Below are 19,134 nucleotides of genomic sequence, written 5' to 3'. Positions count from 1 at the left end.
GCCTCCCGGGGAGCCTTGCCTCTTCCATCCTTCCTGCATCCAGAGGTCCCGTGAGGGAGGGCGGTACTGGGACCACCTCCTCCCACAGGGTGTGGGGCCTGGGAGGAGGGTAGTGCAACTGATCAGAGAAGCAGAAAGAAGCCCAGCTTGGCCTCAGCACCAAACCACTCTTCTCAATACAGCTTTACCAGAAAGTGGGCATTTTGACTTCTGACTCCCGTGCACATTCATCGATCGGTCTGGGCCACAGGAGAAAAGGAGAGTAAAGGGCGCTCAAAAGCTAAGTCATCAACTGACCTACTGACTGCTTTGTAATTTCCTGGGGACCCCGGCGCCCAGCATGCAGAGTCTGGCTGACCTTCTTGTGAGGTGGTGGCCCGGATAACTGAGCAGCAGGCCGTCCTGGGTCCCTCCCCAAGAGAGCAGAATCCGATGAAATCTAAGAAGGGGTGGGGTGTGAGAGCCACCACGTCTCGGGCCTCTGGGAAGAACCAGTTGAAAGTGCTGCAGGATCAAACGGTCTGGAAGAACACAGCCCAGAGGCACCGAGACAAAAAGATCCTATCAGCCTCATGTCTGGAGGAAGCAGGTTGGAAAGAAAGAATCTTAGTCAAGTCCCCTTTGCTGGGACCTGAGGGGAAACCATCACTCAGAGAGGTGTGAAAACTGAGACCCTTGATTTCTGACTTGGACAGACCGTCCCACTGACTCCCCCGGGGAGGGCATGTTTCACAGGCTGTGGCAGACCATGTCCCCTGAATTCACGCCAAAGACCCTATGACAATGCCCTCCGGCTGAGGGACCTCCTGTTTCCTTCCTGGTCTCCTGTTCACTGATGATACAGAGCATTTACCTGAGCCTGCGCTGAAGGGCTGACCCCCGTCATCCAGTGAACAGATGGCTCGTGATTTTTAGAGGCCCTGGGAAGGCTCCCCTTCTCCCAGTGTTCTTTCCTGCCTGCTCACCTATGCCTCCAGTTCCTTTAACAAAGAATCCTATAATTAAAGGGGCTTACATTGCAACCATGGGTTACACCCAAAGTAGGGTGCACCTTTCTGACACAGAACACCTTCCGGAAGGCAGAGGTTGACGGAGAGGAGTGCAGGGAGGGCCCTGGAACAGACAGAGGAGTGAGGAAGCCGTAGGGGGCAGCGGCACGGATGCGGGAAAGACTGGCCCTGAGTTTGAGAGACACACCTTCACCTTCCTATTTCTACTACCGGTCAGGCTAGGCTGAGGCATTCTCCAGATTGTATAACTCCTGATGGTAGAGGGTGTTGCCTTCACCGAGCACCTGAAGACCAAGATTTCTAAAACTTTACTGTGGGGGAGAATTACTTAGGCCTCTTGTTAAAATGGGGATTCCCAGGCATGACCCCTGAGCTTCTGGTTCAAGGAATTTGGGGAGGGCCTGAGAACCTGCATGATTAGGGAGCACACAGTCATGGAAATTCTGAGGCTTGAGGTCCCAGGACCCCACGTGGAGAAGCCCTGGCTCACATACCCCTACTACAGACAGCAGTGGGCACCAAGTCCCAAGAGACATGGGAGAGGGGATTCAGGTCTTGAGGGGCCAGATCCTGGGCCTCAATCTCCCATCCAGTCTAGGTTGGGGTCCAGCACTCAGAACTCAACCAATGCTCTTCAATTTAATCCAGGAAAAAGGAGAGTAACAGCAAAACCTAAGGAATAAGCCTATCACATAAGTGTTGTTTACAAAGGACTCCCAAGGGGCCCCTTAATAACATGTCTCAGAGCAGAGGAATACGAGGTGAAGAACACAGCTTTCAAGAAAGTTGTTTTCAAAAAAGCAGACTGTCTATAAGGGCTGATGTGTCTCCCCAAGTGGCCGACTCAAACTTGGAAACTACAGAGAATCTGAGTCAGAGAGACCTTCCTCCAATGATTCTCTAATATTCCACACCCTCTGTCCCTGCTGAACACATTGCCTTAGAACGCATCACTATGCTTTACTCATTTCTCCGGTTCATTGTCCGCCTCCCCCAGCAGAAGGGAAGTTCCACGCGGGCTGGAATTGCATCTGTTTCCACTTCCCAGAATCCTTCTTGGCCCATGACAGGTCCTAGTTACGTTGAGCGCACAAATGAATGGAATGAATACGATGCTGTATTGGTGGATCGAGGTCTCCCAAAGAAAGCTTGGTGCTGGGACAAACTTATATTGTGGAAGGCTGGGAAGAAAGCCCAGGGCAGGGGACCCTGGCCTACCCAGCACCTGCCTTCCCATGGAAGACCTGTCTCAGAAGCAGGGGGAACACACTAGCTCACCAGGCCTTCAGGGCCGACTTCTCTGCAGCGCTCTAACTTTGGAGCTGCATGCTTTGGGTCTGTCGTGATTTACTTTACGGCCTCTGAGTTCTTAGTTTCTAACAGAATGGAAGCCGGAAGCCCAGAAACCTTAAGCATAAGATGATTAAGCTCTTTTGAGTTGAAAGGAGAGGGGCAGAAGTTTAAGGCCCTGGACCTTGCATGTAGACCTTGCTAATGTGCACCCAGGGGGTGTAGAAAGCTGGAAAGCGGACACACCCTACCTCAGTTTCCTCAGGCAGCATTCTGCACACATCAATGGGAAAGGAAAATCTCCAAGGACCAGAAGAGGCTGGGGATATGAAATATGCACAAGAAGAGACCCTTAAATAAAATAAAAAGGAGTCAACACTTTTGCTCCAAATTCAAAAATTAATATAGTCAGTTCGCTGGCCCTTCTTATTCAATCATCAGATGGTTTCCCAAGGAAAAACCTAAATGTAGCTGTGTCCCCACTATTTATAACTGGGTCAGTGTTCTCAAGAAAGGCAACTACAGCCCAGAGAGACACAGAGAACTTCTCTGTTTCTGCTTTCAGAAGTTTGCCTATTGCTTCCTTTTCCCCTTGCCCTTCCAAGACTCAGGCCAAAGGCAGTCTCTCTTGGGGCCTGGACAAAGCCATATATGTGACTAGGACCTCTGAGTGACTTGCACTGATGGAGCAGCTGATGAGAAACGGAAAAGCTCCAGCTTTGTCTATTTTAAGCCACTCTTTCCTTTGCATTCACTCTAAGACAAATTCTAGAAAACAAAGCAAAAAAGCAAACGAAAAACCATGTTAAACAGACTTCCCATTGTGACAAGGCAGTTAGATAAGAACTTCACATTCTGAGACGGAATCAGCTGCAGAATACAAAGGCCATGTGTATGTCCCCACATAGCGGTTAGGAAATACTAAACCTTAGGGCTTGGTAACAGGCCCTCTCCAGACACAACCCCAGGGTAGATCTATATATTACTCTCTTGCTACCACCTTCCACTCCTTGTTGCCATTAATTAAAATGGCATTATACCAAAGAGCTTGGATCACTCATCTGTCCTTCATCTAAAAATTTCGTGATGGAGCCCTTCTGTGTACCATGCACTGTGTCAGGCATGTGGGTGCATTTAAGAAGAATCTGGCAGGGTCCCTGGAGTCCAGGTCCCCGGGCAGGGCCACCACTCCAAGCTTTCCTCTTATCACTGCCCACCTTAGCCCTTACCAAGCACAAACATGCATCCAACTCCGCTAAGTTATTTGCAAATCCCTCTTCTCCTTCATCCATACCTTTGCTCCAGCTGTTTCATCTCCTGACATGGCACGGCCCATAGTCGTCACATCCCTCCTCACCCTGTGGTCCCAGCGGAATGCCACATCCTCCAGGTGGCCTTCTCCTATTCCCCAAAGAATGTAACCTTGTCTTCCGCTGACTCCCCCGTACCCGCTTCACCCTCTTGTATGGCCGTTTCATACTCTCTTTCTATTAGCTTTGTCGATAATGTCTACCAAACCTATACCCATATTGACATATGTCTCCTCTTCCAGATTGTGAGGCTGGGGACCCCAGAGGGAGGGGATCAAACCTCCCCACGCATAACTCTCTTTGGGCAAAGCACAGGGACCACAGGCTCATAAACCGGGGCTTCATACATGGTGTTGAGCTTAAATTCCAATCTCTTAAACTCTTCCAAGAACATGGCAGTCGCAAGGAGCGTAGATACAATGAAGAAGTGTTTGAAGTGGTGTTTAAATTACACTCCAGTTGTCAATTTGTTCCTTTTGAGTATAGGACCTGTTGACACTTTAAACATCATGATGTGAGCTTGCTTAATTAAGCAGTAGCACTAAATGTTTCATTAATCTCATTCCTAATCATCTGTTCCACGTTTCTGGAGAAAAAGGAATTCTTTAATTTCTGCCACTGAAACTTGAAATATCGGTTCCCTGTGGTGGTACTTTCAGATCCAATTATTAAATTCCCTCTAATATTTGGGGTTAAATAGATAAGAAATTATATTATAATTTCATCTTTGCCCCCAAATACTTTTTAGGGTAAACAGAGGTTTCTATTTGCTTTGTCCACTCCTAACATTGAAAGCTCACTTATATAATCTGAAGTCAAAGAACAATTTGGCTTGTTAAAATATGTTGTTTGGGGTTAGACTGAAATACTGTTTAAATTGCAGCAGACAGCCCTTGCAAATTGCTTCTCTTATTAGCATTTTCACCGTTGATGAAAACATCTCCACCTGAAAAGATGGAGATTCGGTTCTGCTCAGAACATCAGACTGCTTCTGAGTCAGTGGGTGGCAGAACTGTGCTGAAAAGCCATTGAGGATAATTTTGTACGAGGCCTGGGGAATGGGGAATCCAAGCGGTTGTACCCCTAAGACAAGAAGCTTAAAATGAATGACAATGTCACTCTTGAGAACCCCGGGGGGCTCACACTCCCTGGTGCCAAGGGCGCATGTGGTACCCTCAAGCAAAGCACCAAACTGGCCATGTCAGAGCTCAGCAACTGTTAGGGACATGTGGCACCCAGGACCGTGCCGCAGCCTGCCCTTGACCGGGAGCCCCAGGGACTCTCAGGCTTCATCCCGGAAATCCTCCTGAAGAAAATCCAGGCTTAGAAACTGGTCCAACCTCCCATTCCCACACCCACGCCAGGGCCGTCCTTGCGCTTAGAACTCTCCAGGGTCTGCGTGTCCTGGGAGGGACCAGGCCACATCAGTGCCTGAGGAGGACAGGTATGGGGGGTCACAGGGACATCAAGCAGGATGGAGAAGGCACAAAGGTAGGGAGACCCCCAAAGCTTGGGGAGCAGAGACAGCAAAGGGAGGTCAAGGGATTACTAAAGAAAGCGGGCACAAAACACAACGGGCAAGTGCCTGGACACGGGGGCGTGGGGCAGACAGGGTGAAGGGCGTGCGGAGAGGCAACAAGACCTGCCCGTACCAGCTCAGGGAAGACGGCGGGCTTAATTTAAACTGCACGCCTGAGGCATAGCAAGTACCAGTCAGCGCTGAGTGCAGAGAACAAACGCAGGGTCAGACACTACCTCTGTGTCTACAGGGACAGAGTAAAGCGAACTTCAGAAAGTATCACAATTTGCCAAAAAATTGACCACAAGTAGCTATCGGACTGCTCCTGAAATAATGAAAGTGCTTTTGCACCTATAGGAGAGATGCTGGCCCCCTAAAATAGCAAGCTTCAACTCGATTCGAAAGTGATACTGGAATTTACCCCAAAGAGAACAGCTTGTCTTCACGTCTAGGGACGTGTTATGCTCTCAGGACGTGTTAGGACAGAAATCCTTTTTTATGTTGTTGGACCCAACTACTTAAAAAGCAAAGCTGTTAGTTATTTCTTTTGGCCTAAAGGAACCAAGAACATTTGGAAAACTCTGCACTAGTCTATCTATGAAGCCTCCAGCTCAGAAAACCTTGAACAGCCCAAGCATAAATAAGGCACCCCTTCGAGAGAGACCCCGCTGAGCAGCTTCGTCTCCCTGTTGGAAATTACCCCGAACCCCTGCTCGTGCCCTTTATTTCCATCCTGACTTCCCTGTTCCACCAACTCCAGCCTTGCTCAGCCTGCTCAGCGTTAGGGACAGGGCACTCAGGACCTGACCTCCCCAAAGTCTTGGGTTTGGGCAGGGCAGGCCCATGCAGTTCACTTCCTCCTCTCTCACCTACAGCGAGACCCAACCCTGCATCTCACCTGCTCATGATAAATGAGCCAGAAGCTGTTACCTAGAGATGGTTGTCACCATAAAGGAGGACACGGGGCTCACCAGGCTGCCAGGCTGCCAAGGTCAATGCACCTCATTCCTGCCTGGAACACTGTGCACCTCTAGATTTCCCAAAGATTGACTTTTTGCACTCCTGGGAAGAAGCTGCTACATCTTCGCTCTGCAGTGCTGCTCTCCTACTGAAAACACCTTGCCTTTTCCAGACCACCAGGGGGCTGGCCCAGAGGAGCCCGTTCCAAACACCAAGTCTGCTGCCCCGAATACTGGTGTTTCCCAGGGCTTCACCCTTGGCCCCTGCCCCTTGGGGATCCCCTTGGGGATCTTACCCACCCCCATGGTTTCACCTGCCTGACTCAGAATCAGTTGTCACTGCCCAGATCAGATGGGCGCTTCAGCTCTACATTTCTGCGTGCTTACTGGACATCAGTGCAGGATGGCCTCCAGCCAACCTCACTCTCAATTCCCCTGTGGCCAGCTTCATCTCTTATGTTCCCTTTGTCAGCCGTGGGCACCATCCTGCACACAGTGAGTGAGACTCCTGGCTATCATCCCAAAGCTTTCTCCCTTACTTGCACCCAGTTATTCAAAACTTCTTATTTGACCTCCAATGTCTCTCCATTCCTACTGCCAAACTTTGCAACATTTCAAGCCTGGGAAAATACAAAAGACTCTGCCTCTTCACCCTGTAGTCTGATTCCCCCAAATCCATGTCCCAAGCAGCCAACAGAGGGGTCCGTCAAGACTTTAAACACTTCTCAGGGTTTCCAAAGACTAAAGCAGAGATTCCCCAAAATGCCTGATGATAAATCAACTAGACTGGATGTTAAATATTAAAATTCCAACCCAGACCTAATAGACTAGAATCTCCAGGGCAGATGCTTGGGAATCCGCATGTTAACAATGGCCCTGGAGATTCTTACCATTAGGCAAGGTTGAGAATACTGGCCTACAAAATCAAGTGTAAATTCCTTAATATTCAGTACAGGCCCCTCCACTATCAGCCCTGCCTGCCTCCCCTCGTTACCCACTGCCAGCCCGACCTTCCAGTTCAGGCTCCAGCAGTCCTGACCCACGGCTGTAGGGCCCTCTATCCGCTGTTTTACCGTCCCCTCTGGCTCCCTGCCCCACGTAAACAGCCAGTGTCCGCTCAAGCACTGCCCCCTGCCTCATCCTTAGGGGCCTTCCTGTGCGTGTGCACAGTGCTCCATGCACACCTTTACCACTGCACCTGACTCCATGACATCGTATCTGTTTCTGTATCTGCCACCCTCTAAACAGATCCGCCCCTGTGTCCCCAAGTGTCCAGCAGAGCAGATGCACCATAAAATAAATGCCCACTGAGTGAGAGATGAATGAATCTACCGAGCACTGCAGAGCACTGTAGTCCATATTATTTTCCAATGTGATGTGTTCGCTGAGCCCAGCAAGGCTCCCCCAGCTGAACTGATCGTCTCTCTGAAGGCTGCCACTCATTTCCTCATCATGTTTGCTACTCTGCTCTAGATTGAACCTCTCTTTCTGCAAGTGAGGTTCCCCAAACGGACGGTGTAGTCCACATTAGTGTCTCCCCAGCACAGTACACATGACACAACCAACTTCATTCTCAGGGACACCAGGCCAACTTACTGTATGCAGATGGAAATAACACAGGCTGTTCCTGCTGCCATATCACCCTGCAGATGCGCATCTAATTCACCACTGACATCACCAAAGTCCCTTCACAGAGAGCCTCCCGTTGACTCTCCAACACTGCCTGTGATTCGTTTTCCCCAAATGTATCACTCTGCCATTTTCCAAACTGAATCTCATTCTGGTATTTCCTGCTCGTATTTCTTACCTCCCTGGATTCCCTTTTCATTATGTTTTACTCCTTGCTGATGTTAAGAACGTCCCAATTTTGTACTTTCTGTAAAGTTCATTAAGGTGATGTGTGCCCGCTTTTCAATGTCATTGATAAAACAATTAAATGAAATCAAACCTAACATCAACCCTCCTGGAAACCGCTCCAGAGGGTTCCAACACCATGTGTCACTTAGGGCTTTTGGATCCACGTTCTCTGCAGGCAGGGCTTCTGGCTCAGTGAAATGGTCACATGGCATAAGCAACTGAAGAAACTGTGTAACATTCCTTGCCTTTCCTTCCAGCTCTGTGTGATAAAAATGACACTAAGTTCACATGGTATGACAGGTTCTCTAAAATAAGCCAAGTGTGACTCCACTGTCACCCAGAGGATCACACATTTTCATTCTTCATTATTCATCATATCGTTTGGTACCAACAACACTGAAGGCAGGAGCTCTCCCCACCCACGATCTCATACATATGCGGTTTCCAGACAAACCCCAATTTACTACTTCCCCATTCTTCAAAATCCCCAATTCTCCATCATATTTTAATAATTTGCACAGTTAAAACATAAAATGGCAACTTATGCTTTGTCCCAAATTAATATAGCCAATATTTTTTTAGCCCCATACTTTCAGAGGTGTCTTCAGGAAAAAAGTCATGACAAATTTATTTATTAACATAGTTTTTTTCCCCAATAATTGCTACTTTTTTTTTTTTTTCACCACACACACACATGCTCAAGGACTTACTCTGATTTGGGGGAAACTCAAAAACACACAGAGTAAAATAAAGCAAGTAACACTGCAATTATGGGGGCAAATTGTTATTTGGTCTGTTCTTAAATTTCTGTTCCAGTTTCTCATTTTGCATGACGCTGGTAAAGCACTCTGCAAGCACGTGGCTAACGAGCTGGACTTCGTCAGGAGCCAGCATGTCGGGGACCAGCAGGGATGTGACAGGCTGCAGTTTACACACAATTCCCTGGACACGCCTTGTAACTCCACCCCTTCCTCTTCCACTCATAAGAGCAAATCAAAGTACCGAGAAGTGGGGAAAAGAGATTAGCTCCACTGAAGTCTTAAGAACCACCTCAGGTTTTTGCAGCACGTACCCAAATAAATGTTCTAGAAGGAACCCAGCTTCATTCACTGAAAGTAGACGCACATGAAATAATGGACTGGATGACGGCACTCACTTGAATGTAGGAAATCCTTTTATCTATTCTAACTGGCAGAGCGGTCGTCACTGCCGAGAGATGTACTACACGGCTCCGGGATACACCCAGACATAAAAATTAAAAGGGCAGATATAAGACCTTATGTTTCAGAGCCAAGTGGTATCCAGAGTGGATTCCCTCCTTAACCTGTGGTCATCTGATGTACTCTTCTATTTTCTGTGCCAAAATACATATTTATATTAATAGTCATTTGTTTTCTTGAATTAATTTGCTTAAGGAGAAAAAGTGCACAACATTTCAGATGATATATCATTCCGTGCTTAAGAACATTAAAATAACCAAACTCCAAAGACGAATGAAGTTGGACTATCCATGTAAATGATTTACTTTAACATATAGGATATTAAAAATGCCTATTCACAACTGCGTTTGATCCCTTCAACAACATCACTGATGCCTTTAATATCATGTGACACGTATACAACAAAAGTAGATTCTTTTTCACACTTGGGATCGTCAGCTTTACTCTGTGATTCTCTTGATCTTCTACCAGACCAAATTCAGGTTCCAAGCACTCAGAGATGTAATTTTAGTACACAGTAGCCGGTCTTATTAAAATTGTGAGAGGTGTCTTCTTGAATAGAACATCAGTGGCAAAAAATGATAGCCCTCAAATATGGCACTGGGTAGCTAAGATGTTCCGGAACGCGGCCCACGCCTCCTCTCTGTCTCCAGGAAGGGAGGGCCACCTCTGGTCCCTTGCCCACTTCTGGATGAATTTCTCAGTGAGCTGTTGCCGGAGGCTTGGATCAGTTCCTCTGGGCGACGGGTCAGAGCCACTGAGGCTGCCCTGCTCTGAAGCCTGGCAACTCACATCAGGCATCAGAACCTCCCAATGCAGGCCTCCTCCCATAGGTGCCTGGCACCCTGCCAGGGAAAGAGATCAAGGCTGTGCAGACCTGAGCTGGAGACAAAGAACACAGCCAGACCAATCTTTCAGCTGCAAAACAGGTTTTGACCAGGGGTGGGTTGGGTGGCATGGGGCCAGACACTTGCCCCTTTCTGTTCAGCCTTCCACGCCTATAATACAAGTCAGCCACAGCACCCATGTAAAGATCTATCCTCATTCCCATGGCCCGCCTCATATGGCTTGGCCCTTAGAGGCCAAAAAGATGTGTTCTAGCTCAGCAGAGCCGTCCTGGAGGCCACTGCCTGGCCAGCTGGAGGGAGGCCCACTGACCTGTCACCCTCCCACTCTCCCCAGAGAGTGGATGCACCCTTACCTCTCATTTCTGTCGCCGAGGAGCCGTTGGACCAAGCTGTCCACTTATTCCTGTGCTTGCTGATTTCCTGGACTTTGCAGACGTAATGCCCTTGATCGGCTGGCCGGAGGGTCAAGACAGAGAGGGTGTAGAGCACCCCGCGCCGCTCCTCAAGGAGGCGCAGCCTCTGACGGTAGGCGCTGCGGCTGAAATTCCCATAGTACTGCACCACCCGGAGCTTTGTCATCTTAACCATCAGGGCCTCCTGGGAGTCCGGGCGTGCGAAGAACCAGCGCACGGCCAGCAAGCTGTCCTTCCGCCTCTTCTGGGAGACGTGGCAGAGAAGAGTAGCATTTTCCCCCTCCAGGTAGTCAACCACGGGCCCCGGGGACACGGTGACATTGAGGGCCCCACAGACCTCTGTAGAGAAAAAAGGAAAGAAGAAAATGAGGAAGGCCACCGCCTTTCCCCAGGTGAACACACATGGCGTCTTCTCTCCAGGAGCCAGGTTGGTCTGCATGGCCAGAGAGGTGGGCCATCCCCATCCCCTCTATGCTCTCTCCGCCTTCTCGAAAGAGCCCTCCTTGGGGTGTGGAGTGTGCCTCTGCGGGCACCCATGTCCTCATCTATGAGATGATCCCAGCCAAGCGGGATGCCATGGACCACCTGGCCCAGATGTATTTCTTTTTATTTTAATTACCTGCTGACATTTAAAATTCAGGAGACATCATATAAAGATTTGGATTTGGGGAAGCTCTTAAAAATTTCCAGCTCACATCCAATCCCCCCTCCCCACCTGCCTCCCAAGGCCTGCTTCCATCAGTTTCATCACCTCCCTGAGTGGAAAATGCTGTAGCCCCTTTCCCTGTCTCAGGTATTTCAACTGTAACCAAGGCAGATTATCAGTACCGGTCAGGCGGGTGTTAAACCTGTACCAGGGAGCTGGAATGACAGGAGTGTCTCAGTTTCTTGCTCCGAGTCTCTTAGGACCAGGATCCACGGTCAAGGAGTTGAAGTGCAAGAATAAAGAATGAATGAGCCCAGGAGCAGGGAGAATGAATGAGCCCAGGAGCAGGTGCCAGACTCTCCCAGCAACCCAAAAGATGCTCCAGGATTCCAGGCCCAGGCCGCTACTTCCTGTCCTTTGGCTTCTTAGTTAGGGCTGCCCCTCCTAGCCGCCATTCTGCCCCAAGCTGACTTTTGAGAGTGCCACTCCCTGGCCACCCAAGACCATCCAGCCTAGCCGCCCTCACAGAGGCCTCCTCCCAGGAGACGCGCTGCATGGCGTCTGCAAGGATTGTGCAGTGCGGCGGTGCAGCCCCGGAGCTCACGGTCGGGGGAACCTCCGCCTGGCAGGCAGAGCCCAGAAAGGGACAGGAGGTCCAGAGCTTCCTTCTGTCCAAGCTGGGCTGTCCTCTCACCAGGTCCCACATCGTCACCCCTGCGCTGCCCAGCACACGACTCCAGGAAGCACCATTCCCTGCCCACTCCAGTGCTCGAGCAGGTGCCCCCAAGGTCATCCCAAATTACAAATGGCCCCCAAACACCGCCTTCTGGTCACATGAAGGGACTTGGGCCCTGATGGCAGAGTCACCCAAAGCTTGGAACTCTGGTCAGTGCTGCAGGTAAGCAAGGAGGAAGGATGAAAAAGAGAGCAAAGGTTTGGACCTTCTACTGCGAAGAGGCTGTGAGTCAACAAGGTGAGGCCCTGTGTGTGTTGGGGTGGGGGTTACTGGCGGGGAGTGTGACCTACAAAGCATCCTTCATTGTAAAAACCCAGGCAATAAGCTCATCCTTACGTACGGTTTCCACTATTGATTTAATAAACTAAACACCTTGAGAGATATGAACTGAGGGTCAATTTCATTTCATTTTCTTTCTCATCTCTTAAAAGCCAGGCCACCAGGACACTCCAGGATACTCCAAGATCCTTAACTTAATCACACCCATGAAGCACCTTTTGCCATATAAGGTGACATTCGTTGTTCCAGGGACGAGGACGCAGACATCTTTGGGGGTCATCATTCAACTCACTGCACTGTGATAGTCTTTTGTCACCATAAAAAAAAAAAATGATGGAAGTGAATTCAGAAGAAAAAGATTGATGCTTGGCTGGACTCAGCTCTTTGTGGACAAGAACAAGGTCTTCTAGGTCTACAGTGACAAAGGACAAAGCCGCCCAGGGAGATACTCGGGGAATGCAGATCAACAGGTAACCAAAGAAGGCACACGCTTCCAAGTAACAATCTCACTGTCCACACAAGTCACTCACGCAGGACAAAAACAGGAGCAACTGCCCTTACCGTCTCCCCGCACCTCCCCCACCCGGCCCCCACCCTGCCCACACACCATGTTAAATTAGTCCAAAAGCATTTTCCCCGAATGCCAGGATCCAGGCTGAAGTTCACACGGGTCCCACAGCACGAGTCCCCTGGTGAGTGGCCACACAGCCGGAAACACCAGGCTGACCCCACTCCGCTAGCTGCCCGGGGGTTCAGCAGGTCGAGAGCAGCAGAGATGGAGCAGCTGGCTTCCAGAACTGAAGTCCCGCTCTGCCCGCCCCCGAGGGCTCCCCACTGGAGACAAGGAGAAGGCAGGAAATTGAAACAATATGGATGGGATGAGAGCACAGCCAGGACCCCACACCCTAGTCTCCTCCTATCAATGCTGCATGAAGGAGGGATTATTTATAGTGACTGAAACCAGGAGAACGTGCCAAGTGCTCCAGTCCCCATGAGAGGCCAGATTCCATCCTACAGGCGAACTAGTAACTCTTCCTCTTCTGCAGCTCAGGCCGAGTCAGCAGCTCCCAGGAAAGGGGACGGACTGAACTATCTTCCCCAGAGGAACCCTCGTTATTTCTTTACTGGTGTGCCTCTCTGCCTTCAGTTAGCCCCATACTCTCTTACAAATGGCCCAGGCACATTTCTCCCACTGAAGTGCAAGACCCTTGTTACGGGCTGAAGGGCGTCCCCTGCAAATTCCTATACTGAAGCCCGAATCCCCAGGACCTCTGAATGGGGCTGTATTGGAGAGAAAGCCTTTAGAGAGATGACTAAGTTAAAATGAGGCCCATAGGATGTACCCCAATCCAACATGCCTGGTGTCCTTATAATGAGGGGAGATTAGGATGCAGACACAGACAGAGGAAAGACCATGTGAAGACATAGGGAGAAGACAGCCATCTATAGGCCAAGTAAAGAGACCTCAGAAGACACCAACCCTGCAGACACGTTGACCTCAAGACTTCTGGCCTCCAGAACTGTGAGAAACAAAATTCTGTTGTTGAAGCCCCCTGTCTGTGGCACTTTGTGATAGCAGCCTTGCTCTCAGGAAGGTTCATTTCAGGCCTAGTCCTACCACCAGCCCGAATATTTACACCCACTTTCAATGAGAGCGTATGGGGGTGGGACTGAAACGATGATGCTCACAGCCTCCTTGGCCACATTAAGCTTTGCTAGAAGACACAGGCTCTCAGGTTGTGTGGATCCCTGTGCCTGCAACGACCTTTCTCAGAAAGCTGGTGCCCCAGCTAATGCCCTCCCCTTGACACTGGAAATGACTACCTTAAGCCCAGGGAACACAACTCAGCTCTCAGGCACGCAGCTGTGAGCAGTGGCATTGCTTGAGGGAGGGGAGAAAATGCAGATAGAGGACCCAGTGCTTGGCCAATGTTAGCTGAGCTGGATGTTTAAATACTGGGAGAGAGCATCACACAGCTTCTGCCCCATGGCAGTCATCACGCTGCAGAGGGGCCAAGAGGCAGGCAGTGGAGGCAGGCTGACTAGAGTGTGGGGCCGGGGCCGGGGATGGGGGTTCAGGCCTTTCCCTTCTGGGTCTCCACACCTTGCAGGGCAGAGGGGCAAGGCAAGCAAACTACAAGACAGGGGAGGTGGGGTGTCACTAGATCCTCTGACACCAGGTAAGGTAAGGGAGCAGCCAGGGGCAGGGCAGAGTCTCCTCTCTCCCGGCCAAGGAGGGAGAAGCATCGAAGTCATTCTAGGCTGGAGAATTTAATTTCTTGCTTTCTGACCCTGCATTGCAGGGAAAGGAGGTGGGAGGTAGATCCCCTGCCCCCATCCCCTGGCCACCTCCACATTCAGTGCTCCGCTTCCTCCAGCTTACACCCCAGCTTATGCTTTGTTCACTTAATCACTCAACAAATAGTTGCTGAGAACTGCCATGTGCCAGACACTGGGAGAAGAAGACACATCCCTAACCTCGCAGAGCTGAGAGTCCAGTGGGCTAGGCACTGGTCATCAGGAAAAAGACACAGGAGAATGTGACTACAAACAGCAACACATGCTACAGAGAAAAGGTGTGGGGCTTATGAAAATCAGGGTGAGAGACTTCCCTGGTGGCGCAGTGGTTAAGAATCCGCCTGTCAATGCAGGGAACACGGGTTAGAGCCCTGGTCGGGGAAGATCCCACATGCCGCGGAGCAACTAAGCCTGTGTGCCACAACTACTGAGCCTGTGCTCTAGAGCCCGCGTGCCACAACTACTGAAGCCCACGTGCCTAGAGCCCACGCTCTGCAACAAGCGAAGCCACCGCAATGAGAAGCCCGTACACCACAACGAAGAGTAGCCCCTGCTGGCCGCAACTAGAGAAAGCCAGTGTGCAGCAACAAAGACCCAAAGAAGCAAAAAATAAATAAATAAATTTATTAAAAAAAAAAAATCAGGGTGAGATTCTGATCTCTGCGTGTCAGGGAGGAAAGAGACCCTGGAGAGGTGACCCTGAGCTGAAGGCTGAGGTAGAATTCATGACATAAATTCAGGGCAGCAGTGAAGAATGATCTTCCTAGAAGACGATTCTACCTGTGCAAAGGCCCTGAGGCAGGAGGAACATGGTGCAGTGTCCTCCAGTGAAGTGCACCACACCATCGCCCAGGCAGCCACCTGTGTTTGCAGACTGACCTCAGGAGGGGCCGTTGCACCTCAGTCAGGGCCCCCAAGACCAGTTCTTAAAGGAGGAATATAACAACATGGGCAGGAAACAGACTGACCCAAAACAGAGGGTTGGGATTCCTGCTGCAGAGAACCATATTCCTTCAACAAGCACGTGCTCCATGACTTGGTAGGTGGGTGTGCCCGCCCCACCGTGGGCTGGGCGCGAGGATGCTCCAGGCCCAGAGCCTTCCCAGTGGTGTAGCGGGGCTATAGGCAGAGAGCCAGGGGTTGGAATCCAGCAAAGCCGGGCTGGAACCCTGGTTCTATTAGGAGTGAGGCCCTCAGAGCCTCAGTTTCCTCATCTCAAAAATAGGAAGATGATGCCTTGCGTGGTGGGTATAAGGCTCCAACAAGAAAGCACCTTGAAAATATCGATAAAATTTACACTCCCTGAGGGCGCAACAGGTGGGGATAACAGAAAGTGACACGCACAGTGACCTGTAAGCAGGATAGGCTTCTTGTGGGTATGATCTGCAGTCACACACGGGCCTATGCTTGGAGGGCCCCCACTTGATTTAATCTCTGCTGTTGCTGTCTTAAAAGCTTAAGAATTTTTAAATGAGGGGCCCCGCATCTCCATTTTGCACTGAATCCCACAAATTATGTAGCTGGTTCTGCCTGTAAGTGACCATTAAGTTCCTGTGGATAAAATTTATGGGGTCTAATCCTCTTGATCCCATTTGGATAATGCTGTGAAAAGGACTGAAGCTCACAAAACAGCCTAAAAGGACATCAGTGTGGCCCAACAGTACACAACCAACTCATGCAGTACTCAACCTCCCCCTCTCCCTCCGTCCCTCTCTCTCTTCCTCTCACACTCATCATGAAGTGAGAAATAGCAACTTACAGGTGCAGGGGAGTATAGAACTTCTAACAAAAACAAGGCACCTGCCTCACCTGGGACACAGAGGTAGCAAGGCTGGGGCCCCTCTGTTCCGACCTGGCTAGAGATGTGCTAGTGGCTCCGTGCTCCACACTTCTTCTCTGTCCTGAACAGACTGCCCCCCATCCTTTCAGGGAGCCAGGAGCTCCTGGCTCCCTGAATGCAAATTGTGTGTTCCAGCTGGCAGTGCAAATCTCATTCTTATTAAAAGGACAGTCTGAATTCATGACAAATAAATCTCTGAAAGAAATACAATTGTATTACTTAAAAACCCATGGCATTAGAAGCCGGTATTTACCGAGCACCAAGCAGAGACTCAGTCTATAGAGTAGGTAATGTGTTCATATTAAGGCGGTCACCTTAAAATAGCTCTCAACCAGGACAAACACATGGCCTTGACCAAAGATGAACGCTAACATTTGCTGGGTGTGACCTCTAGGCCAAGTACTGTTCTACTGTAGATGTATTTTCTCAATTTATCCTCATAGTATGTTTATCCCCATTTTTACAGACAAGAGGGCTGAGGCCCAGAGAGGCTAAGCCACTTACTCAGGCTCACACAGAACATGGCAGAGCTGGAATTAGCACCTAGGCCATCTGGCATCAGAGACAACACTCACTCACCAATCTGGACCACAGCACGGCTTTTAGTAAATATTTGCCCCTCACTTTGCTTTTCTGTAAAATGATAGGTGGGACTAGGTAACCCCTAAAGTCCCGCTTCTCCCCACAATGGAGAGGCAGAAAAGTGTACCAGGTAAGAGTCCAGACTTAGGTATAAAGTGGTTCTGCCAGGCTCTCTCTTGAGGGGGAATATGATGAGGGATTGTGGGTGAAAAATTTAGAAAAGAGACGGGCACACATGAGTGCTGCACTAGCAAGGGCTGTCATCATTACACAGCCTTAGGCACAGCCAGGGTGGACTCTAACGGTTCTCTAATTCCAGCTCTCTAGGCTCCTGAGGTCTCCTGGAAACATGAGAATGTCTTTGACCCCCAAAAAGCCCCTCTCTGGGGACACCCTCTCTGACAGCACCTGCAATTAAGAAGGTGGTCATGGAGCACAGGCGACAAAGATCCCTGTGTCCCCTGTATCTCACTGGCTGCTGGCCACTAGAGCTGCCCTGGCCCAACCATCTCAGTCAAACCTCCAGTAACTGTCAGCCAAGACAGTGACAACTGTGAAAGGAACGTTTTCCACAGGGCCGATTTCAAGTTCACTGGAAACTCCACTGCACTGGTAGCCAGGGGACAATGGGTAAATTTCTTCCCACTGTGATCCAAGTTCCTCCCCCCTAAAACTCTGGTCTATGCTGGCTCAAATGCCAGCTCCACCATTTGGTAGCTGGGCCACCCTTGGAAAATTACTTAACTCTACGCATCAGCCCCCTTACTTACAAAACACCAGCAACACAGCCTAGCCAGGCCTCCTGCGTTAAAATCCCAGTTCTACCACGTATAAGCCTTGTCAAGCAAGTCAACGCATAGACCTGGCCTCAGTTTCCTTATCTATAAAATGGGGGTAATAATAATAGCACCTCCCTCAGAGGCAAGCTTAACTGAGTTAATGTTTGCAAAGCACTTGGATATATAGATTTACTCTCGTCATTATTACTTTTGGGCACTGTCATGATTATATGAGATAACTGTAGCTCCCAATGGACACCCAGAAAATGTGAGTGCCATCGATATATTTATTATTACTATTATTCTAGCCAGCACAGCCCTTTCAGCCTTGAGAAATAAGGAGAGAAAATTCTTCGGCAAATTAGAAGTGGGAGCAGAAACCCCAAATGAAAGCTAGCAATGCGGGTGGGGGCTGCCCTAAAGCACGGTGGTTTGGAAAAGGGTAAAGGGCCCGCGGCTCCAGGCAGCCGCGGATCCCCTATCTCCCCAGGCCTGGTCATCACGAAACGCCCGCGAACAAGTCCTCAGACCCCAACCGCCAGCGGCGCAGATCCGGCCCCTTCGGACCGGGTCCTCCGAGGAACTCTCCGAAGAGAGTTAAAGGGAAGTTTCTGCCCACACTAACCTGCCAACAGCTGTCGGTGCTGCCTGTTGGGAAGAAAACAGAAAACAAACCAAAACTAGGGCTCGCACGGTTCTGCTCGCATCTTCCACTTGGAGGCCTGGCCCCTGGAAGGGAACCGGGCTGCGGAGGGTCTCCGCGGAGCGCTGGGGTCCCGGCCGGGCGGGGAGCGAGGAAGGGGCGCAGCATCCCCGACCCTTGGGAGGCGCCGCTGTGCTCCACCGCCTGGCCAACCAGACCCGGGCCCACGGACGCCGACGGGGACCGGGAGGGGACAGCCCAGAGGCGGCAGGGCCTCCCGGCCAGGCCCAAGCCCCGAGCCCCGGGCTCCCCGGCGCCGGCCGCCCTCGCCCCACCCGAGGGGTCCCCGAGGCGCCCGGTCCCAACGCGCTTACCCGGGGCCGGAGCCCGCGCCAGCAGCACGGCCGCCGCCAGCGCCAGGAGCCGCATCTCCCCGCCGCACCCGGCGCTGTGACGCGGGAGCAGCGCCGCCGCCCGCCCGCCACCACAACCAACCCCCACCCGCCCCCCCCCCACACCGACCCCACCGCCGCGCAGCCCGCCCCGCGCCCGCCCCCGGCTCGGCCCCGGCCCCCGCCCCCGCCCCCGCCCCTCGGGCCGCCTGCCCCCGCCGGGCCAAAGCTTCTGGGCGCCCCGAGCGGCGGAGGCGCGGGCCGCCGCCAGCGATCCTCTCTGTGATATGTGGGCGGCTCATTTCACCACCCCCATTTCACAGATGTGAAAACTGAGGTTCTGAGAGGCGATGGCTCAGACACAGGACATACTAGATGCAATGACATTGGAGGTCACTTTGCGTTACAGGCCAGTTATTGCTAAGGGGAGGGTGTCTTGGAGGTTGGGAAGAGGGTGGGGGGCGACTCCCAAATTCGGGGGCTTCCCTGACCTAAGGCTAATCTGCTGCCCAG

The 19,134-nt window shown here is 51.0% G+C and overlaps 1 protein-coding gene across 3 annotated transcripts in view; it reads right to left on the bottom strand.

Annotated features, from left to right (window-relative positions):
- The window catches only part of VSTM4 (V-set and transmembrane domain containing 4), an 86,521-nt gene extending 67,815 nt beyond the window's left edge, over nt 1-18,706 (bottom strand). For all 3 annotated transcript variants that reach the window (XM_067710244.1, XM_067710245.1, XM_067710246.1), the window contains exons 1-2: nt 18,604-18,706; nt 10,367-10,765 (exon numbers count right to left, since the gene is read on the bottom strand). In XM_067710244.1, the coding sequence (XP_067566345.1) occupies nt 10,367-10,765; nt 18,604-18,658 (454 nt within the window). In that variant the 5' untranslated portion in view covers nt 18,659-18,706. The remainder of the gene's footprint in view (nt 1-10,366; nt 10,766-18,603) is intronic.
- Between the last annotated feature and the right edge of the window lie 428 nt (nt 18,707-19,134).

Source organism: Pseudorca crassidens, chromosome 16, assembly GCF_039906515.1.
Source record: "Pseudorca crassidens isolate mPseCra1 chromosome 16, mPseCra1.hap1, whole genome shotgun sequence".
NCBI lineage: Eukaryota > Metazoa > Chordata > Mammalia > Artiodactyla > Delphinidae > Pseudorca > Pseudorca crassidens.
Note: the sequence above shows the minus strand (reverse complement) of the source record. Positions and strands in the feature narration are given on the sequence as shown.